General features: G+C 33.0%; 2 protein-coding genes across 2 annotated transcripts; both read left to right on the forward strand.

The window, feature by feature from the left end:
- The first annotated feature begins 17,811 nt into the window (after positions 1-17,811).
- Positions 17,812-20,324, forward strand: LOC108327865 (uncharacterized). Its single transcript, XM_017561588.2, has 4 exons — positions 17,812-18,045; positions 18,143-18,207; positions 18,861-19,059; positions 19,478-20,324. Exons 1-4 carry the CDS (start codon positions 17,812-17,814, stop codon positions 19,841-19,843), a joined length of 864 nt encoding a protein of 287 aa, XP_017417077.2. The 3' UTR covers positions 19,844-20,324.
- Positions 20,325-21,223: 899 nt separating this feature from the next.
- On the forward strand, positions 21,224-22,371 carry LOC108327497 (probable methyltransferase At1g27930). Its single transcript, XM_017561193.2, has one exon. It carries the CDS (start codon positions 21,304-21,306, stop codon positions 22,369-22,371), a length of 1,068 nt encoding a protein of 355 aa, XP_017416682.2. The 5' UTR covers positions 21,224-21,303.
- Positions 22,372-25,355: the final 2,984 nt, after the last annotated feature.

The following is a 25,355-nucleotide window of genomic DNA, read 5'->3' on the forward strand; positions in this document are numbered from 1 at the left end:
TTTTTAAACTTTGCTTCATGAGAGGAACATTTCATGATTCTCTTTTGTGTCTAACGTCCACATTTGATATTTGATTTGTAGCACTATGGGTGCATGTAGAATAGCTTACCTAAAAAATTAAAGTAAATTGTGCATGCAATAGATAGGACTTTTCTTATCACTTTTGTTATTCTTAAATGTTGGACAGAATAACAAAGTGCTTTTCTATTTCCTACCGTTAAGTAGCATTTGACAATTAAGCTCTTTTGATTTGAAAATAACAAACATATAGATACTTCATCATAAGATGACATGTCTGTTTCGCTCATGGTATCATCTTGATTCAAGTAAATCTTCCTTTTATTTTTGTCTCAGACAGCGTTTAACTTGCTCAAGCTTGCTTATGTGTTTTTAACAATAATGTCTTTTAACGGTTAAGTATTTTAATTGTTTTAGTCAAAGACATTGTCGAGATCTGTTTTGTTTTCAAGAGAAGTCAAATACCTAATTCAGGTATTTTTAGCGTTGAGCGTTTAACCCAATTCTCTCTCAGAAACTTTTAGACAAGACATCGTATAGTCAAGCGTCTGGTTATTCTAGCCTAAATGATTTTCTATTTCCTAGGACCTAAGTGTTTTCCTATAATTTCTATGTTTGGGATTCAGGTTCTAGTTTTGTTTGTTTAGGGTTTTGGCTCTATGTTTTTATCATAGGTTGCTTTCTGATCTTTAACCCATTTTAATGTTAGTTGGTTAAACTCTAAAACATAAGATCGTTTGTTCATATAGACGATTTTGTATTTAACAATCTCTCACTTTTTTATGTTTAACAAATACACATTTAAATGATGTAAAGTTTAGCTTTTATTTTTGAGTCTCTTAAGTCTTATGTGTTAAGTGCGCATATTTATGGTTTGGGGATCTATATGTAAATTTTTCTAGAATTGATTTAGTTTTATGGTGAATCTTTGTTGCTTATTGTTTGCATGATGAGAATATATGTAGAATTTTCTTGCTATTTATTGTTGTGCATAGATTGTGGTTTTGTCTGATGTAAAATACATTAAGTAGTTTGTTGTGATGTTCTTTTGATGTGTTCGGGAATTAATGTTGTTATTGTATTATGAAAATTATGTGCTTAAAAGTTTATGTAATTTTGGAGGAGTTTATGAAGTTTAGCATTATCTATATTTTCAGGTGACTGTAGTTTTCGGGGACGAAAATTCTTTTGAGGAGGGGTGAATGTAAGATCTGAGAAAATAAGGGTTTTAAAAATAAAGTAGTTGAGACTTTTGGTTTTTGTACACTAGGTTCCAGACGTATGGTTCTTCACTCTAATCATTCGGATCATCAATCGAAGGTATAGTTTGGGAGAAAATAGTCTCGCATCAGCAGCTCTATTTTGGAGAATTTTCATCTTCTTGGTTCTCATTTGTAAGCATTATGCTTAGTTAGTTTGGCTTATTGAACCCTATTTGTTGTTTTTATTGGAGATTCTTTTCCACCCTATTATTGGGGGTATAACATGACAATGATTGGATCTGGACGATTCAAGTGATATTATATGTGTTTTTGTATGTTTACATGGGTATGTGATGCTTAAAAGCATGTATGATATGTTAACTATGTTTCTATGTGATCTAGGGTTGATGTATGTATGTTTGAAAGCTAGAATCATGCCCAGGATGTGTTTCGATTCAGCAATAATTGATTATCGTTAGTTATAATTGATTATCTACGTGTTGGTTTTGATTGTGGTTTCGGGAATAATTGATTATCTAGGATAATAATCGATTATCCCTTCCTGCGTGATATTTTTGGGTAAATTTCATTGAGATCATTGATTATCTTAAGTGATAATTGATTATCACAGTGCATTATGGTGAAAAATGACGAATTTAATGAAGAATGGACGTGAACGAAGCTTGAGGAGTTGTGGAACATGATGATAATAAGAGATTGAGGTTATTGGTTATCTTTAATGTCAGTTTCACTTGTGGTTGAGATTGGATCATGAGTAAGTGTTGCGATGTACCTTAGTATGTGATTGATGAGCATGAGAGTGGAGGATATGTCTACTTGTTGTACCTCGTAAATCCTGGTTCTATCTGCGGATAAGTGATTCCTTTAGCCTTGTGTGCATTGGAAGGAGATGATCTATAGGAGAGGTTACAAATGTTTTGTAGGGAAGGCTACAAGTGGGTCGTAGGAGCGATTACATGAGGTAGGGTACAAGAGTGAGATGGACTCTTTCCACTATGGTATTGTGGTATAGTAATACTCATGGCGTTGTTCATGACTAGGATAGTCATGATGGTGGTGTATTTATGATAGAAAAAGATAGGCCAATACTCTCAATCAAAAGGGGGGTGAATTGGTTTGACTTTAAAAATTATGTTCTTTCAAAATCTTTTAGAAATCTTTGATATTTCTTGGAATGCAACATGAAAATTATAATGAATCAACAAATAAAAGAGATCAGGAAGAGAAAGATTAACACATAGATTTATACTGGTTCGGCCAAGCCTACATCCAGTCTTCCTTCAACAACCTTAGTTGAAGGGATTTCACTATATTAATAGAGTTCTTACAAGCAAGACATACAGAGAACAATCCTCTTAATATACTTTCCTTCCTAACTCTAAGAATACCTTGAGAGCAATCCCAACTTTCAATGAGAACAATCACAGTTCTCTCCACCTTGCGCAACAGCACAGGAACTCAATCTACTGATTGAAAAAGATAAACCTGACCTTCATAGCAAGCACTCCAATAGTGTTGATATGATCAGCAACCTTTAAGCACACTTCTTGATATAATCTTGATGTATAAACCCAAAGTTGATCATTGATTCTTCAAGATGGTTCTTGGACACTCCTATAATCAAAACTCAACCAAAATGTTAGTTATGAAATTGAATATTCAAATATTAGTTTGAAACAGTGCGCAAGAAATCTATTTATAGGATTTTCAAAATGTTGATGCGTTTTCATCGATTACGCTATTAATGTAATCGACTACGTTTTTCCTACTAGTTTAGCAGTTTTTGACAGAATTTCGAAATACGACTTTTAACCGATTATATGGCGAATGTAATCGATTAAACAATTCTTAACAGCCAAAAATAAATGCAATATGGTTGTTATAACTGTATTGACTTGAAAGAAATTGAATTCATCATATGAAAATGAATTAACCGATTATAATCAAACTTATGTAATCGGTTATGTCCAACACTTAAGCAAAATTTCAATTTCAAACTTATTTTAAATCAGATTTTTCACTCTTTTGAAAAGATGTAATCAGATTTTCACTCTTTTGAAAACATGTATTGGCTAACTTTCTTACTTAATCAGTTATACACATTGTATACCAGATTATGTTAGAATAGTTTGCTCCAATAAAGCATACAAGAAATCTGAAACAATTTAACAGATTACATGGATTGCTTAACAGATTAAATTGTACCAAAAATACATTTTCAATCTGTTTAAACATGTAAACCTTTTTCCAATCATTAATACATGTATCATGCACACACATCAATAATATCAACCATTTATTATGCCATTTTGTGCAAGATAACTATAAAACAGATACATAATGTCCATCAACAAAAATTTTCATTATACAGTTCATCATCATGTACATCATCAAAAACAAGATATTCAAAGATTCATTCTTAAACAATGAATATGCATATCATAGATATAATCACAATGAATATGCATAACATATAGTTCAAGCACAAGCAAATATATAAACAACAATTTTACTTAATGTGTGCAAGAAACTATAGAAACATTTATGTTGTCATCATAAAAAACACATGGAATATATGGGTTTAGCTTTCACATAGCTCCCCCTATCAACAATCTCCCACTTTTTTGATGATGCACAAACAGAAACTGTTTTTCCAGTTACTTTCTCCCCCTTTGGGAATTAGCAAAAAAGACAATTTCAAGTACCAGGAAATGAAGTGCACTAAAAAGATATAAGAGATACATCATAGTTTATACAGATCATTAACAAAATGTGATGTTCCCCCTATCATAATGCAGTAGTACTTCCAAACAGTGTGAGCAATGAAAAGATGTATACCATTGTAAATCAGATTTCAAAATTATACCAGATGAACATAGTATAACATGTCTAAATGTATCAGAGTAAAAATAATAGTAGATATACTAAGTTCAAAGAAATATAATCAAGCACTATCAGATTCAGTAACTTGTATCAAAGTAAAACAATTGAATGATATCAGACCAAAATAATGCTTGATGCAGTTATGATATCATATGCTATTTCAAAATACTCAAAAATTTGATGTAGCAATTTTGGAGCATAGAGTATTATGAATACATTATAACATTTTATACATAGCAGAATAATATAACAGAATGTGTATTTAAAGCTCAAGATAACAATTCAAGCAGTGTATCAGAGTAAACAGTGCCTCATTTTTCATGACAACAGTTTTGATATCAAAATCATATTTCAGTACTCAAAGTGTATTATACAAAAAGAACAATGATATATCAAATATAATGTAGTAGAAAATATGATTCCAGTTTAATCAGAGTAGTATCAAAGCACTATGGTTCACAAATATGCATATAAAAAGAATGATGATTTTCAAATCAATTTTGAGCTCTATGCATCCTATGATTTGAAACTTGTGTTAAACATGTGTATTAGAACATTTGAAACATGTTTAGCATTTTAGAAATCAGTTGAAAGCAAGTAAAAATATGTAAAACAAGTGTTTCAAGCTTTAACAAATTAAATTTAAAAAATCTAACATATTTAATCGATTATGTAATCAGTGTAATCTGTTAAAATTCACAGACTTTGTTTTTAAAAGAGTATAAGATTTTTGAACATGTTTTGATTGCTCCAACACCTTTAGAAACACTTTCTCAACATTTCAACATGTTAGTATCATGATAAATTTGATATTTGTTGTAATTGAATGTCAAGATGTATGATTTATGAAGGATATAACATGATCAATTTATGTGTCAAATTATGAAAACTGCAGATGAGAGATGATGTATATAAACCTGTTTAGCTCACATCAACACCTGCAAAAACATCTTTCTCAACATTTGCAACGTTAGTATCCAATAATAATTATATGAACCAGCAATTTTATGTTACAAGGCATGATCAAGAAATCAAAATGAACAGTTGAGTACATGACCAAGTGATGTATCAAATTCAGCATTCAGATCATTGATCAATACAATCATTCAATGTGTTCATTCAATCATAGACCATTTTATCCAATCACTCATGATATATATATATATATATATATATATATATATATATATATATATATATATATGTATATATATATATATATATATTGCTAATTGCTTTCAAGTATTTGACATATGTGAATAATAGTCATAGTCAAAACAATCATAGAAATCTATTCCACTCAGATTTAAACATGCAACATCATTTTCTGGATATCACATAACGCTAGTAGAACACTAAAAAAATAGATTTTAAAAGTGAGACATCTAAGATTATGTGAAATATTAACATCAAAATACTTTATGGTGATAAACATGGAATCAATATCTGTTTGAAACAGAAAAACTCTCTCTAGACCAGATTTAACAGATTAAGTTTTTAACGTAACAGATTAAATTTTGCAGAAACTATTATTTTGCATATTTTCACTCAAACTCTTCATGTCAAGAAACAAGCACACATCACATTCATCAATATGATTATGTAGAACACAAATGATGCACATTTTATCAAATTTACAGCTTGTTACCACTTTTGATGACTCTCAAGATGACGTGATCATTTTAAATTGTGAGATTTGCTTCAGCTTTATGCATCACCTTGAGTGCAGTCCTTTTCCATTCCTTTCAATCTCCTGCAAAACAGTTTAAGGGTTTTGATGCAGGTACCCATTTAAATTTGGGTCCTTTCATGTTAGGAGATTTTAATGGTTCCTTAGGAATCCATTTAAACTTTCCTTTAAGAACTTCAGAATTTTTGTAATAACATGAATTTGATGCATGGCCTAACTGGTTGTAACAAAAACAGACAATTGAAGAGGGTTTTCTTATGTCAATAAACCTTCTGGTTCTTAATCTATTATTTTTACCAACATACCCTATTCTTTCTCTGTTCCACACACTCCTTTGTGAACTAAGAAGAACATCAAGATTTAAACTACCTAGTGTGAATTTTGTTAAAGTTTTCATAAGATATTTAAATCTTTCCAACTGTCTTAGACAGATTTCACACTCTTGATCACATTTCTTGTTCACATTCATAGTGTTTTGAGAGATATTCTCTAGAGATTCTAGTTTTGAATTTAGATTTTCATTTTCATTACCAAAATCCTCTATTCTATTTTACAGCCTCTCTTGTTTTCACTTATAAGCTTGTTGATTAAGTGCTGGAGTTTTATAGCTTCATCATCCAATTCTTGAAAAGCATCAAGTAGTTGATAGTATTATTTTCAGTGCATTCAGATTCATCACTACTCACGTTGCTTTTAGATATTGTAGATCTTGCCATTAAGCAGAAGGTTATTTCCTCTTGTTCTCTTTCTTTTTCTTCATTGCCATCATCTCCATCATCTTCTTCCTTAACCTCCTCATTTGTTGCTACTCTTTCATCACCCAGATTGTGATTCCGAATTAGCTTCTAGAGTGCAACAATCTCTTGATCCATTTTGTCAAGCCTGGAGGTGTAGGTGGAATGATGGTTAACCAGTGTTTGCATTTGCTTGACCATATGTCTTTCAAAGTCATTCTTTGGACTATAGGGAGTTGCTCCAGCAAACATTTCTACATTTAATGGATCAGCATCTTCTCCTTTAGTGGGTTGATGTTCATCTCTGCCTCCATCATCTTTTTCCAGTCGTTGCTTCAATTTGAGTGAAGGACATTTTGTTACCAATGAGGAGCATTGGTGTCATGAAGATAATGATTTTGATGATGCTATAAAGTGAAAAATATGAAGCCCCTGTATTAAGTTTTAAAAGCATATATGCATGATGATCAGCGAGAAAAAAAAAGAACAAGATTACAGATAAAGACCGAACGGTTTCTAATAGTTGAAAGTCGGACGGTGTATTATAGTTCAATACCGAACAAAGTTGAACATTGGCTAAACTCAGTTGGATACCGAACGGTTACACAAGTTAAAGAGAGAACACTTCAAGACCGAATGGTCATTATCAGTCAAAGACCGAACGGTCACTGAAAGATACAAGCCGAACAGTTGATGACCGAACGGCTTCCAATAACAAGGCTGAACAGGTGACGACAGTGATCAAACAAGGCATCACCGAACGATTTTAGACTTGACTGAGACCAAGTAGTTCGGACCGAGCGGTAGCGAGGAATGACTGAGACCGAGCAGTTGGCACCGAATGTTTGGAAAGATATAAGTTACCAAGCCAAACGGCAAAAGGTGATAAGAGCTCAGGCCAAACATAGTTGAAGACCGAACGATAGAAGGCAGTAAGAGCTCGAGCCGAACGGTAGAAGGAGGTGAAGAACTGGAACCAATCAGTTGAAGAGTTAAAAATCCTAACTGTTCCAAGTCTCGCATATAATCGATTATCACTGGCAGTTGTAATGTGTCTTTTCATTTTAACCCTAGTAGGGTATAAATCTCCTTGCCAAAACCTTCCAGAGTCAATTAAGCGTAACTGAGAATACAGTGCTATCTGAGGAAGTTCTCAAGTGCCAGTTCATTGTTATTGTCAAGTCTTGTGAACAGGAGAAGCTCGCGCTTTGTGTGTCAAAGGTCAGAGCGGTTCTCTTCAAGTTGGCAGAGTTGTTTCCTTTTGGTTCGTTCGTCGAAGGAAGGTGTTTTTGTTACTGTTATTTTTAGTCACTCTATTGTAATTGTAAAACAGTTTTTAGTGAAAAGGTTAATCATTCTTCATAGTGATTAACAACTGGTCGTAGAATCTTTTGATTCAAACCATGATAAAAATCATTTGTGTGATTTTTCTACTTCGTGCACTCTTTATATTTTCTCCTCATCAACAGTTTGATAAAACGTTTAAGAGAAAATTAAAGTAACCAACTTTTTAAGTGACCGAACAAGCTCCTTGATTTTAACAATCTGTATCGAACTCTGTTTTAATATTTCCACTTCGCAAAATCGGTACCAGTTGTTCCAACACATTTCAGTTTGGTGTCTCCTTCTCTATCACATACAGTACTGGAAGAAGCGCCATCTTCATCTTATTTTCTAGAGTCCTCTTTATTCCCTACAAGATTCAAGTTAGTTTCTCTTTTGCATAACAAAAATTTAGAAAACCATTCTGCCATCAGATTAGTTTCTCCATCTTCTAGGCTTTCTGCAGTTTCAGCAGCGGGTTTCAAGATGTTGATGTATCTTTTCTCCTCTTGATTTGGTCTCCTTGAGATTCCTATCTTGATAGACTCATAAGAACTATTAGTAACAAAATTCCATGCACATTTGCCTATTGCATTTAAGAAACCATCATCAATTACACCTTTGCTCATGGTTTGAGATATATTTTCCAACAGGATCAATTTAATAGATTATGCATTTAAAGGACTAGAAATGACATAAACATAGACCCAACAAGTACATATCATTCAATTTTTCTTCAAGATAATGATCTCCTATGACTAAGCATGAAAAGCCATGTAATGACAAACCATTTCGGCATCAGAAATGGTAAAAAAAAAGGAAAGCACAATCTGCAGACAGAACCAGTCAAAAAAACACCTAGTTGTTTTGTTTAGGTACTTCACTCTTGGTTTTGCAACAACTTAGCCACAAGGAGGTGGATTTGTATCATACGAAAATAGCTACAACATGACAAGGTTAGGAAAAAACACAAATAACACATTAACAAACTAACTCTGATTACCAAATCATAAGAATCATCTTCTGAATTTTAGAAGTAAGGTGTTATAGTTCAAGACTCCCTAGAAAAATATGAAGAAGAAAAATATGAAGGAAGAAGAAAATGACAGCAAAGGAAGAAGTGTTCATCAAGACTCCCTGGAAAAATATGAAGAACTTAGACCAGGCTTACCAGTGAGATTCAACAACAAATTATGGGTCGTGAAAGAACTCAGAACTGATGGAATGATAGAGATTGAATCTCTAATTTCAAGAACAGTCAAGAAGGTGAACAGGAAGCTGCTGAAGATAAGTTGTTGTGAAGAAAGAAAGGAGAACACCAAGATCAAAGATGAGACATGAGCTTAATGGTATCAAGCTAGTCACGTTAAAGAAGCGCTTTCTGGGAGGCAACCCAGCTTTCTAAACCTTCTTTTTGATCATTTGTTTTGTTATTTTACTTGGCTTGAATTAACTACACTGTTGTGGTTCAATGATGTTGTGTTTTGTGATAAGTATTGCTTTATGATGCTTTATTATTGAGTGATGTTGAGATGATGTATGATATGCTTATATACAAGTGATGGCTCATAGTTTGTATGAAACTGATGCTTAAGATAAAAAGTTGATTGAGATACTGAGCAGGATGTTTATCTGAATTCTGAACTTGAAAGTAACCTGTGTGATGTTTGGACTTCAGAGTTTTTTTTTTGTGAATAATTGCTATTACTTTGAAAGCATGAATGATTTTGCCCAAATTTTCTATGATTGAGCAACTTACTTGCAGGTTTCATATGATCAAGGCCATCTTTTGTTATCCCTTCTTTTTAGCCTACACATGATTCTAGCCCAATGAAAATAGAACAATTTGTTCTAACCTATGAACCTTGAGCCTTAAGCATGTTTTGAAAACCCTGTTTGAAAATCTTTGCCTTGAGTTAAGTTGAGAACATTTGTGGGTATTGATGAAGGTGTAAGTTTGGGGTTGCTGGGAAATTTGAGAAAAGAGATCAAAGGAAAAAGCAAACAAAAAGAAAGAAAAGAAAAGCTCAATGCAAGGGAAAGTTGGGAATAAGTGAATATGGTTTTGGGAAAGAGAGGTTGTGTTTGAATGATGAAATCATAGATGTCTCTCTTAACTCAAGGATTTTGTTGTCCAGAAAAACCAATATTCTTCTTAGCCCAGCCAAGCTACAAGCTGTGAAAAGACCTTGTGATGAAAACTTGCTTGTGAGTATGATTGATTATGGTTAAATGAAAGGCAAAGTTAATTTGTGTGACATTGTGATAGCAGAGTGAAAGAGACACCAACACCTCACTATACACCTTTGAATTTGAGTGATACACTTTTGAGTGCTTGAGTGATACACTTTTGAGTGCTTGAGTGATACACTTTTGAGTGCTTGAGTGAAACACTTTCCTTGGTGAGGAGTAGTTCTTTGAATTCATGATTTCATCTTTGCTTGGTTGATTCATCATTCTTAAGGATAACATCTGTTAAAGTACATGAGCATCACATTGAGTTTGATTGAATTAAGGCATTTGTACATCTTGACTGACATCTTTATGATGAGCTGATAAAAGTGATTACATGTCCTAGAAGAAAAAGTTTTGAAATATGCTGAGCCATTGTAGTAATTCTTGAGAAAAGTTGAGTTACATTTTGTTTTGCTTGAGCACAAGTAAAGTTCAAAGTTTGGCGTTGTGATAACAGTTGAAAATACCATTATCTGTGATGAGATTTTGATACTAAATGCACCCTTTTCTACTTAGAAACTTGCTTGAAATCATGTTTTTCTGTTAAGTTGTGTGAATAAGAGAGTTAAGGTTGAACTTGATGATTTTATGACTAAATTCCCTTGTTTTGGCAGGAAATGAGATAATATGGAAGCAGAGCTTAAGTTCCAAGGAGATGGAGCTCAGAAAGATCTGAAAAAGCACCAGAAAGTAGAAACGCCCGAAGCTTGAGCACCCTTTTTGGAGCCCTTAGTGCCAAAGCCTATCGCACACCGCCTGGGCGCCCTTTTTGGGGCGTTGAGCGCCACTTTTCCTGAAGAACCACACCTGTTTGCCCTTCGAGTGAAGCTGAGCGCCAGCTTTAGTATAGCAGCATGCCCACTAAGTGGGGCGCTGAGCGCCAGCGAGATGGGCTTGGGCTTTGTTTCTGTTGTGATTAGGCTCTATTTGAAGGACCCATACGCCTTAGGTTTTGTATCTTTGGCAAAGGAGGCGCAGCAACACACTCTTCCACTCTTTGAAGGCGGATTTTGATGCGGGAGCCTCCATCTTCAACTTTTAAGGTTTTTCTATCTCATTCTTCTCCATTGTACATCTAGTTTCATCATGACAATGGGGAACTAACTTCTATTTGTTGTTGGGGGATGAAGTAACCTTGTGAACTCTCATGTATTTGAATTGATTCTTAATAATTTATGCTTCTTTCATTAACTGTTAGGGTAATTCTTCTGTGATCAATGTTTGCTTTGTTTAACTCATTCATAGCATGATGTATGAATTGCATAAGTGCCGGGAGGTTCCTTACAATTCAGGTTCTTGTAGAATTATTCCCAAGAGCAGTATTTCTCAGGGATGGGGGTATGAGTCTTGGTCGTCTTAAGCTCCTGATCTTCAGAATTAATTATTAGGAATGCTAGGAATCGTATGAACTAGTAATTAAGGATAGGCTTTCTTCACCGAGGGATCGAGTTTTAAGTAATTTAGTGAGTGACGTTGACTTTAATGAAAGAAGAAGAATTCTTATATATATGAGAGTAAACTTGGTGAAATCTACCCCAACAACATATTCATCTCATAACATAAACATCATTCGTTCATCGTTGTGCTACTCTTCAATTGATCAAAACTACATTCATATTTAATTTACTGTATTTGCAATCTAAACCAGTAATTTCGTTCCTTTTAAGTCTTAATTAATCAAGTTATCACACGACTGTCTAGTGTCGAGAGTCTCTTGGGACACGATACTTGGTCTTACCATTTTATATTACTTGTACGATCTGGTACACTTGCCGGTGACTCAACAAGCATATTTAAGCACACAAAGAGTGACATAATGGTCACAACCCATAAATAAGATTATAAGACTTACAGAGTTATTGTGACAGATGTATGTTCTTCGTCTTTAACATGATTTCTTGTTATGGTTTTGTTGGTAAAGACCATTGCAACTTGAATAAACTAATTTTGTATTCTTTATTATCTTCATTGTAATCTTTAAACTTCAGCTTCATATTTATAAACATTGGATGCTTGAAAAGGAAAGATATGATATGATTCTTTCACACGTTTTCATCACCTATTTTCTTTTTAAGAAAACAATTCAAACAATACTTGTAAATATCACAATTAATTGTAGTTAAACAAAATCACATAAGGTTGTTAGTTTCCTTCTTTAGAAAAGCAAATGATCATTACTTTATAAAAACAAGGTAAACAAAGATATTATACTCGTTGAGATGAACTTCTTCCTAACTTAATCTTATCTAGAAAATATATAGTAATTATGGCTTATATTGATTTATATTAAGAAACTATAATTCATTAAATAAGGTCCATTTAGACCATTTATTTAAACCATTATATTGTTTGTTCTTTAAACAAAACATAAACTTTGTAAGGTCCATAGTTTTATTCAAATATCACAAAAATACACATTAAAATGTTCATGTTGTATAACATATAACACTTAAAGTGTTTATTATCGTTAAAACTATTGAATGATCTACTAGTATTAAACTGCCTAATGAGTACTAAGGATTAGACCATATAAGGTCTCAACATTAAATACTTATCTCTTCTTTAAGCAACATAATGGTAATTGGAATGGCTTATCAAGCCTTGGTCAAAAAGCTTTCAATCGAATTCAAAAGGACCATTTGAGGCATATAACGTTTCTAGAGTTAACATGAGGTATGTTAGAATAAGTGTTGACATGAAGCAACTTTTATACGTCCTTCAAGAGATGTGTGGCATTGATGTATGTTTTATGAGATTAGTAGATGTGAGGATGAGACAATTCTCATACCACAAAATAAGTTGATGATGACTTTTGTTGAGTACAGCGTTAACTTAAAGTATTATGTTCATGTATGTCGTCTCATAAAGACTTCACTTATAAAATGAAAGCAAGAAAAACATATGTTGTATGAATTGTCAAACAAAATATAATGTGTCTTGCATTATTTATCTTTTGAAAAACATGTGTATTACAAATGTAGTGTTTTCATTATTTATGTTTTATTGTTTAACAACACTTGATCAAAATCTTATAAGATGTATTAGATCATAATCTAACATATCTAAATATTAAATTTATATATAACAATTTATTAAAGTCATAATTTTCAAAAGTTGTTTAAAATTACTTACAAAAGCAAATCTTTAAAAAAGGCAAATCTTAAAAAAAGTACATGACCAAAATATAATTTTATCCATAAAATTGAAACTTGTTTCTTATAGCTCCTTTAATCAAAATAATAAATACTAACAAATTGTTTGGTTGATCTCATTTACAAGTAAATGACTGGTTATTTGTTTTCTTTTTTATTTTACTTTATGCTTGTTGAATAAAGTCATTAATATGAAATGGTCAAAAGTTTTTCCATTTTTCCATTTATTTGTCTCAAACCTGATCCAAGAGTCGAGTTTCTTGTCACTTTGAACTAAAGGAGTTGGTACTCATTAATTTCTATGTTAAATTGTTCTTTTTTTCTTATATGGGTTTCGATTAAAAAACTGATTTCATTTTATTCTGCACATTACTTGCTAATTTGGTTTAAAGCTCAGGATTTTAATAAATGCGTGCAATTTTAAAGTATGTTTATCAGTAGTTACTAGATGATTTTGACACCGTAACCAATGTAAGAATAGAGATGCATCTACGCATGTCAAGCTTTGACCTGTGCATCATGTGAATCATCTTCGAATTTAATTCATGAATTATCACCACTCAACTAATTTTTTATTCAAAGATTAGGTGTTGACATGAATTCTGTTCTTGCTGTGCTCCTTCTTTTCTTAATTAATCAATATAAATGTATCCACTTTAATAGTTAATGTGTAGCCCTCAGACGCACTCAACGCAAGCACCATACCTGAACTCGCCAATTTCTTTTGCTTTTTTCCTCCTGGGGCTGCGAATTTTCCAACTAAGTAACAACAATATTAGGCATTTAATAATTTTGCAGACCCATACTTGTGCGTGACGATATCATTCCTTTAATATTTTGGAAACCTCATGATGTTAGTAACACAGGAAAACTATTTTCATTTATTTAAAAATTTAGATAACTGTTTTAAAGTTAAAAAAATTACTTTACAAAGAATTTATTATTGAATAATATTAAACAAATATTGTACATTGTATATAATTTTTTTTCCTTCAGGACAAAATGTTAAATCGACTATTTTATAAAATGAAATTTTTTCTAAAATTGTCTATATATATAACATACAAAAATATACATATATATTGATTATATCAACCATAATCAAACATCTCATAAATGGAAGTAATAACAATAACATTCTTAATCTTTTCACATAAATAATTCAAATATAATGAATTACTTGATTCTCGATCTTTAACCATTGATGTCATCTCCAACATCTCATACTTAGACCATTGGTTTATCTACCCATTAACATCTATGTTAACTATCCTACTATAACCATTATAATAACACCGTTATCAACATAACAACACCTGAAACATCTCAAGTATCATGATTATCATCATAGATACACCATCATCATGATTATCCCATCCATGAACAACACCATGAGCATCATTGTAGTGTTGCCACATAGATCATATATAGTCTCCCCTACAGATCTGCTCAAGTATTCCCGCAATCCAACTAAGGAAAATGTAGTCCTGCCACACAAGGATAAGGAACACACCTTTACCCCTACACAAGGAAGGCTCAATACCCGAACAACTCTTCCAATGCACACAAGGCAAAAGGAAGCACTTATCCGTAGATAGAACCAGGATTTACGAGGTATATCAAGTAAACTTATCCTTCACTCTCATGCTCATCAATCACATACTCAGGTACATCCTAACACTCATTCATGCTCCACTCTCAACCACAAGTCGAACTAACCCTAAACATAACCACTAAACTCGATATCTTATTATCATCATGTTTCACAGCTCCTCAGGCTTGGTCCACATCCATTTTTACTCAAATTCGCTATTTTTCACCAAAATGCACTGTGATAATCGATTATCACTTAAGATAATCGATTATCTCAATAAAATTTATCCAGAAACATCACACAGGAAGGGATAATTGATTATCATCGCAGATAATCGATTATTCTCGAAACCACACTCAAAACCAACGAACAAATAATCGATTATAACTAATGATAATTGATCATTGCTGAATCGAAACACATTCTGGACATGATGCAAGCATTCATACATACATACATCAACCCTAAATCACTTAGAAACATACTTAACACATCATACATGCATTCAAGCATCACATACTCATGCGAACATACTCAAACTCATATAATACATCACTTGAATCATCCAGATCCAATCATTGACATGTTATACTCCCAATTATACTGCATATGATTATTACCACACCCTTACTGATGGGAGAAAGGGCCAAAAACAATAGCAACTTAACAAAGAGTAATAACACAGCGGAAATTCAATCCCCCTTCTTGAGAGCATCGGCGAGGAGCACCAAACAAATAGCGCAAAAACAAAATCCAAAGCATAAAAAGACACTAACAATTTTTAACATGGAAAACCCTTCAATTCATGGGTAAAAACCACGAGTGGTCTAGACCAAAGAAAAATTCATTGTGATCAATAATAGGGTGCAAAAGAGTCTCCGATAAAACCACCAAACGGGGTTTTCAATCAGTCGAACTAACTAAGCATAATGCTTACAAATGAGAACAAAGAAGATGAAAATTCTCCAAAACAAAGTTACTAATGCGAGACTGTTTTCTCCCAAACTAGACCTTCGGTTGATGATCTGAATGGTCAGAATGAAGAACCATACGTCTGGAACCCACTGTCCCTAAATCAGCTTAATCTAACGGTGAATGAAAACACCAATGTAGGTTTTATGTTATGTGGGAATGACTTCTCTTCCTTTCTCTCTCACTTGGTTTTTCCATCTCTTCAAATGACTCTAATGTTCCCTGACCCATTTCCACTAAAATAAATAAACACATAATGGTCCACATTATTTGGCCTATTTTCTACATAGGAAGGGAGTCCAATAACCCAACACTTACAAATATATTTGCATGAAAATCCCCAAGCATCATAATTTTATTCTCTCTTAGCATCAAACTCTCTTTTGGGATAACCCAACAAAACATACATAATACATTCATAGGAAAACCCATCACAAATATTATCAAAAACCTATTCTCATGCACACACAAACCCTTGTCCAACAATAACAACAAATAATCATAATCATAATCATATAACACATATCAAACAAGTATTTTCATGCAAGTAAATCGAGAATGCATTGCATATAACAAACAATGGTACGTTTCCACATACCTTGGCTAATACTAGGGTTTTATCTAACTTCAGAAACACCACAAATCCTCTCTTGCACTAAGGTTTTCTGCAGTTTTTCCTTTTTTCTCCTAAAAAACATCTTTTTTCACCCTTATCTTTCTAATTTTCATTTTTTGATTTTAGGATAACAAAATGCAAACCCCTTTTTACTCTTCTCCATTTTATCTTCTTCTATTCTATCTTTATCTTTTTAGTTTTAATAAAATCTCTCAGTTTATCTCTAAAATCACTAAGGTTTCTTCTCTCATTCTCTCTTAACTACTTTTTAAAATATCATCAACCACCAAATCTTTTTAAAATCCACATAATCTTTTAAAATATCTAACAATATCTAATAATGATTTTCTTTAATAATAATATATCTTTCATTCTTTAAACCCACCAAGATCATAGCTTCTATTTTCATATAATTAATTTTTAAAATAAAAAATAAATCTTCTAAAAGATTTACCTAATATCATTTTATTAAATACCCAGATTATTTAATTTACATGTTTTTCCTTTCTAAAGTCTCTTAATTAATTTCTATATCAATTATATAAAGATAAAAGACCTTTTTCCCCTAAAAAAAATATAATAATAAAAAAATAACATAACAATTATGTTCTAACAAAAATATAAATTCAAAAAAACTAATTTCCAAACAAAAATCCAAAATCTCAAAATTACTTTACTTTTAAAATCTCTATTTTATCGGATCTTACATATTATACTTCATTTTTATTTTAAGTTTTTATCCTCTCCTTAAATTCTTATTTCAGAAATAGTTCTCAATTTCGATTTTTTTATTTCTTATTTTATATTAAATTGTAATAATTAAAAAATAAACATGCGATTTCGATAGTGTTACATGACGACTGACAACCCCTATTATGATTTTCATGTAACCACATGTTATTCAAATAATAAGTCAATATTAAATTATTTAACGAACGATAAATAATAAAAAAATAGAAAAGGTTAATTAACTAGACAAAAAAACCATTTTATTAATGAATCACGGTTTGAGTTAGATAGTGTTAAACGACGACAATCAGCCAATTATGATTTTGGTATAACAACTAGCTATTCAAATCATAAACCAATGCTAAATTATTTAATAAAAGATAAATAATAAACACATAGAAAGAAATTTGAATTAACTAGACAATGAACACATATTTCTATTAAATAATAACTTATATCTATAATTTCATCTCGTAGAATTAGTTTACGTGAAGGGAATTTTGGTTAAAACAAATTAAATAAAGTTATCTAAGGAGGTGGAAATAGAAAAACAGGGGACAAGTAGTAATGAAATTGCTAAATTGACCTTGCTGAATTTGAAAGAGGTTTTGAGCCCAAGTATATAGAGTCCGACAGAAACATATGACTCAAAAATATGGTCCGCACTCTGAAGTTTCTATTCAATTCAAAATTGAAAGTGGAAAGAGAATACCTTGTGTGATTGAAGTGAAGAGTGTGAAGATGGCGATGGAAGTGGAGAACAATCACAATCAACAATTAGGGTTTCCGTTCTGGAAACCGATCCGTCGCAAGTTCGGGCCCGACTCTCCTTTCTTCGCTCCCGGCAATCTCGAACGAGAACTTCTTGCCAAACAGGTTTTTTTGTTTTTTTGTAATTGTTTGGTATGTGATTAAATGGTGTTAAGTACTGAATTTTTAGATGTAACATTTACTTACCCCTTGTATTTCAAAGGTTGCTTTGGAATTGACAGAAGAGAAGGAACAGCTTGAGAAATGGATGCAAGAGGAAGAAGGAAGGTACTGATCCTTATATGATAGCTTCGTATCCTTAGCATTATGTGAGATCGAAATCACTTCTGGCAGATGATTTTCGAATGTGGGGCTTCGTTTTCACTATAGATTGTCATTATTTCTAGTTCTCTAAATGCAGTTTTTTTTTTTGTTCTACTTAGTTCTTGATGAAGGTGCTTCTTTATTATATAATTGTTGTGGTTAATTTATTTATCTGAATACATGCTGAAGAAACACAATTTGTTGGTATTATACTCTGTTGCTCGAGAAAGTTGTTATCGTTTGATCCCCATAGGTTAAATCAGTTCTTGAATGAAAAATTTAGTCCCTACAAGGTTGCAAAGGGTAGAAAACTTCTGTAACATGGTGTGTATTAATAAGAGGATAGGGAATAAAACGTGGGCATTTTAGGTTAAAATAATTATTTGGCCCCTATAGGTGAAACTCGTTTAGAACTCAATTCCTTAATGAAAAAAAAAAAAATCAGTCTCCATAAGGGTGTATAGGGATTTTGGGGGGAAGGGTGTTGATACAAAAACTGAATTTTTGAATGATTGTTACCTATAGGGGCCTAATAATCATCTTACTTTTAACTTTGAATTTTACTATGACGAGTGACAGTCCACGTGCCTCATCTCAAATTCTATTTTTTTGTGCAGGGAAATCTTTTGTCCCATTGTTGGCTGTGGTGCACGCTTGACTTCAATGGATGACTTCGAGAATCACTATAATGCAAGGCATACTGCATCTTGTTCTGTGTGCTTTAGAGTTTACCCAACGTCTCGGTTGCTCAGCATACATGTATCTGAAGTGCATGATTCTTTCTTTCAGGCAAAAGTTGCACGTGGTTACGATATGGTGTGTAAGTGTAAAGATGATTCATTGTGCTATCACGATACAATTCCTTATAATATTGCATCTATAAGATATTCCTGGTCTTAGATCATTGTTGAAGAATTGACTAGTTGGATATTTGTTGCCTTCTTCAGTGTGGGACATTCAAAATTACTTCTGTTTCTTCTATTTTCTCTGATAAAGTATACCCTATATTTTTTTCTTTTATATTTATTTAACCTTACAAGTTGACAGCAAAACTTCATTAACGGTTTGGTTTTCAAATACTGCTTAAAACTTTTTTTTTGCCTTCCTTACATGCTTTTTATCTGTTATTTCTTTGGAACCTAACTTCATAGGCTATTATCATTTTGTGCATCCACATATTTAATTATTCACTTGATGCCAACTTGTTAATGTGTTTCTTGTCTTTGTTATATAGTATGAATGCTTGGTGGAAAAGTGTGGTTTGAAATTCAAAAGCTACAATCGTAGGCATCAGCATCTGGTTGACAAGCATAAATTTCCCACCTCATTTGAGTTTTTCAAGAAGGCTAAACCTTCAAAGAAACAGAGATTGAAGTCCCAACAAAAAAAAGCTGTTCCTAAGGAGAAGGATGCAGGAATGATGGAAGTGGAAAACGCAACCGTGGATGACCTTGTTTCAGCAGTCTCTAAACTGAGCACTTCTGACTCCACCCCTTCAAATATCAGCTTTGGTCGCCGCAGCAAAGGCTTGTCATTCGTCCCTCGAACTGTTCAGCGCAGAGATCAATCAAACCCAGCAGCATCTGGGACAAAGAGATAAAGCTTGCACTCAAACCACTCTGCATTCTTAATTGCAAAATGATCAAATATTCAGATACTGCTCCATTATAAGATGTGTGTCTTGTGCTCAAAGTTTGAAGAAGCTGATAAAGTTGAAGATAGGAAAAGCAGATCATGCTGGAGGATGTAATAAGCAGCTTGCGGCAGTTTTATATTTTCAATGCGCCCGTTGTGGCTATAACACAGGCATTGTGGACATGCGAATATCCCTTGGCTTTCTGTGGAGATATTGAGCTTAATTTTGTATGATATGGTCCTGTTAGTCTTAACGCATTTACTGAATAGCTACTTTGTGATTAGTTTAAAGAAAACACTCTTGAAGCTTGTCATATGCTTAACCCAGTGACGGAATATCCCGCTAGTTAGTGAATGGTTCAGGCTTCCTGTCAGCATGATATGTGATTTCTATTTCTGTAAAATTTGATTTGGTAAATTGGTTAACACGAAGTTCTTCTGCTTAATATTTTTTTTCATTTTACATGCAACTGAGACCACTTGAGAATTTGTACGGTTTTTTGCAACCTTTCCAACATGGATTCATGTTTGATTCATAGACTCTGGGAACTGCTTTTTCTGATTTGATAATTAACATAGTTGTACATCACAGCTCAGGCAATACAAGCCTGCACTCAAAGACAGCGTTTTGATTTTCTTTACAAGGATCAAACATACCTTTGAGATAGAAAATATAATGTAATGTATAAAATTAAAGTAAAAAATGAAGTGTAGCAATTGAAATAATTCGTTTATCGTTGCAATTATTGAAAATAAAGATATGTTACAGCACTTATTCATGATAATAAGGGTGTGGTTGGTAGAGTGGAGGAAAATTTGATGGAGGGAACTGATTGTCTTGGTAGTGGGAGAGGAGAGAAATCATTTCTAAGGCCATTATACTTTTTCTCGCATTTTTCACAAGAAATGAAAAAAAAAAGCTTCCAAAACATTCTATTTCCCATCTACGTTTACTTTATTAAGCAACTAAATATTTAATCTTATTTTCATCAATTTCTCATTTCTCAGGTTATTTCTTGTTTTGATTATTCTTTCTATTTTTTTTTTCTCTAAAACACTGAAAAAAATGAGATTGATATCACTTTGCAGCATACCAGCATCACCACTGCCATCATATATGATGGTGGATACCCTCCCACACAAAAATTTGAAAGACTGATTGATAATTTCTCAAATCAATTGACTCTTTTGCAACCACGGCATATCGCACATCCTAAAACAATACTCATATCTTAATTACAGCAACCTAAAACTATCAGCAGAAATTTGTTTTACTTTATCTTCCTGATAAAATTTCGCCGAAGCATTGATAGTTAACACTGCTCATTGGATTTCCCAAAGTGGATAGAAACATGGTTTGACTACCTCAAAAAACTAACATGTTTGAAATAAAAAAGATTAAAATAACATGATTTACCACAAAAGATGCGACAAAGTCTATGTGAGCTAAATATAGAAAAACGATCTGTCCATGAAACTGTGGCTACAACCGCTCATCTCCATGCATCTCAAACATTTCCATCATTCAGAGCCTCCGCAGAGTCACGTAGCTTCATTCACATATCAAACACACGTAGCAACATGCAAGCGTGGATATTCAGATCCTCCCAACCTTCCCACAAGAAGAAATACCCTTCCAACCCCAACTCCCGCCTTCTCACCCTCCTCGCCGCCACACTCGCCACCACTCTCTTCCTCCTCTTCATCTTCCGCCACACCCTCATCGACCCCAACAGCCTCTGCATCTACACCGCCAAACCCCTCCGCCTCACCAACTCTGAGTCCGTCATCGCCGCCGAGTTCGACGACACACCCCTCACCCTCGTCACCATCCTTCACTACGCCACCGCGCTCGCGCTCCCGCAACAGACCAAGGGCGAGATCCGACGCACCTTCGACGTCCTCCAATCCCTCGCCCCATGCAACTTCCTCGTATTCGGTCTCGGCCACGACTCCCTCATGTGGGACTCCTTCAATCCACGTGGCACCACGTTGTTCCTTGAGGAAGATCCCAAGTGGACCCTCGCCGCCCTCCAACGTTTCCCCATCATACGCGCCCACACAGTGCGTTACCAGACGCGCCTCTCCGACGCCAAGACCCTCCTAACCTCTTACAAAAGGGATTGTGGCGGCACCACCTCTACCGGTCATCCCTTAAAGGGTGACTTGCGGTGCGTGCTGGCACTCAGCAACCTGCCGAATGATGTGTACGATCGTGATTGGGATGTGATAATGATCGACGGGCCCCGAGGGTATTTTCCCGCTGCACCGGGGAGGATGGCGGTGATATACTCAGCTGCCATGATGGCGCGTGGGAGGAGAAATTCGGGCGTGACACACGTGTTTCTTCATGACGTAGATAGGGAGATTGAGAAACATTATGCGAGGGAATTTTTGTGCATGAAATATAGGGTTGGGGGTATTAGGAAGCTTTGGCATTTTGTTATTCCACCAGCTGTTAATGCTACTGATATTAGTCATGGATTTTGCTGAATTTTATGCTTTCTTTTGCTTTATGTTCAATGATTACACACCCCTTGTTTACGATTTCTCCAATTTTAATTACAATTTCTGTTTTGTAGTACTCAAACAAGTTCTATCATCTCTCTCTTCGTTTTTTCTTTTACATGTTCAGACATTTCTTTACCTCTTCATGCAATATTATCAAAGTTTGTGTTCTTTTATAAGTATTAAAAAGAATTACACAATATTAGAAAAGAAGTTATGCATTAATACGAGTTCAAGTTTTTTAAGGAAAATTATTCATGGTCATTTCTTATTTTGTCTACACTTATCATATACTTTTTTTTTAACTTTTTCTTCTTATTACATCATATATATATATATATATATATATATATATATAAATCTATATCATTTTGTAAGTACATACTAAGTATTAATGCACCGTTTTTATATCCATGAATCATTACTTTTTTTAAGTATATAATACTTATTTAGGATTTCTCGCTTTTTAATTTGTCTTCTTTTGATGGGTAAAACAACTGCACCATTTGAGATTGTTCTGCACCAAATTTAAGAGAGACATTTAAAGAAAGGGAAACTAAGCCACAAATAAATCGGATTGTGCCAAAAAAAATAGTTAAAAACAGTTTATCTCACTTGGAGATATGCAATACATTGCTTGCTTCGTGACATGTTTCTATGCACTCTGTTAGTGCATAGAGTGCATATGGCTCTATAAACGGAAATTTAAGGGAGTCTACTCTTTTTGCACGTTGAATGATTTGAAATAAAACAATAAGCAGATAAAGTATAAACAGAATTTTTACACTCGTTTATTCCTAACTCAAGGGTTATGTCAAGGTCTCTTTCATATTAACTATTTAAGATATTTCATTAATCAAAATACTTTATTACAGCTAATACAATCTCTCCAAACATCACAAGTATCAATCTTTCTAAGTTACACAATAAAGTTTTTCCAGACATTAAGTTTAACATCTCCAAGTATTCTTTTTAATATCTCTCTAAATTACGAATTCGCAAAATATGTGAGAAAAAACTCGTAGAATATTCAAGTACTAAGTTCCAAATAAGCCAAAGAAATATGAAACATAATCTTGAAAAGACTAGAAAAAGAAAGACTATCGAGACTAAAGTCATCACTAAACTACATACTGGTAAGACGCTATTTAAACATGTCAATCATAAAATTTGATTATATGATGTGTTGATTAAATGTTAATTAATCTAAAACATATTTGATTATTATTATATCTAATGTACATTAATGATTTAAAACAAGTTCCATCAGAAATAAAATTGTGAAGACTAAATGAAATGAGTTTGAAAGTGTACGGTAAACAAACCAAGTCACTAAAGTCAACCAAATGAGACAAGACAATGAACCTCACTAAACGAGTCAAAACTAATAGTAAACTTTATGATAATAAGAGAGTCAAAATAGGTCAAACTATGTGGAAGTCAAACCAAGTGATCAAATGAATCACATTAACCAAACAAATAAAGATCAAGTAAGACCATATGAACTTAATGTCAAATCAAACAATCATATGAACATGATGATTAGTCGAGTCAAGTATGAGTTGATGACATAAGAAAGTCAAAACTAATTAAACTAAGCCTAATAAAGCACTAGACGCACATGAGAAAAAATAAAGAATTGGCTGATACATTATTTACTAGAGGAAATCTGAATGTTGAAAAGAAAGATTAAATCAACAAATAGAATATCAAATTCCAAATAATGCAAATCAATAATTAGAAGAAAATTTATTAAAGATTTGATTCAAGAAGAAGATTATTTGAATACCATATACGTTGATTAAAGGTTATGCATAAGAATTGAAGATTGCCCATATTAAAAAATATCCTATGTAATTGTTATGAGCACACAAATATTTTGAAGATTATAAAATATATAAAGAGTATCTTGAAGATTATATTCAAAGCTGCAACAGTAATATAAATAAAAATTGGACAAATTCAAAACTGAAGATATCCAAGAAAAGAAAGAAAGATAGTTCAAGATTGAAAGAAAAGAAATACTCAAAAGATCATATCAAGAATTTCCTCAAGAAAACTGAAGCAATATGAAGATCATCAATGGTCATATTCTTCAACATGAATACAAGTATCGAAACCAGAATGAAGAAAAGAAAGAAGTTGAAAAGGGAGAACATAAATGAAAAAAATCACAATACACAAGAAAGGTCAAAGAAAAGCACTAAGCCTATATAGTCAAATTCTATCTAGTTGTGAGTGACATTGGGTGTGTGATTGGCCATTATTATATCAAAAGAAGTATACATTGGATATTTTGGAGAAAACTAGATTGATAACTTCAAAGTCTACTAACACACCAATATGGATTTCAATACTAAACTCCTACCTAATCAAGAGGTCTTTCTCAAATCCTAAGAAGTACTAGTTGGAAAATTGAACTATTTTATTACTACTCGCTTGACATTTCTTTTATAGTTAATGCGATGAGTAAATTTCTCAATTCTCTATATATAGATCATTGAAATATAGTCATTCACATATTAAAGTACATTAAAGGATATCCTATAAAAGGTTTGCTATATGGTCACAATAACCATATACTAAAGTTGTTTATTATTCAAATGATGATTGGGCATCATATCCTTCTACTAGAGGATCCACTTATGGATATTGTATCTCTGTTTGTGGCAACTTGATCTCTTGGAAGAGTAAGAAACAAAATGTTGTGCCAAGATCTAGTGTAGAAGTAGACTATATAGCTATGGCCTTAATCACTTGTGAACTTGTTTGGCTTAAATAATTACTTAAAGAGATACAATTTATAGATGTCCTTCAAATGACACTTATATGTGACAATCAGGTTTCTCTTCATATAAGTTATAATCATGTCTTTCATGAAAGGACCAAACACGTTGAGATTGACTATCACTTTATTTAAGAAAAGATTGTATCTAGATACATCAAAACTGAATTTGTTAACTAAAATA

Source organism: Vigna angularis, chromosome 2 (assembly GCF_016808095.1).
Source record: "Vigna angularis cultivar LongXiaoDou No.4 chromosome 2, ASM1680809v1, whole genome shotgun sequence".
In the NCBI taxonomy this organism is placed as follows: domain Eukaryota; kingdom Viridiplantae; phylum Streptophyta; class Magnoliopsida; order Fabales; family Fabaceae; genus Vigna; species Vigna angularis.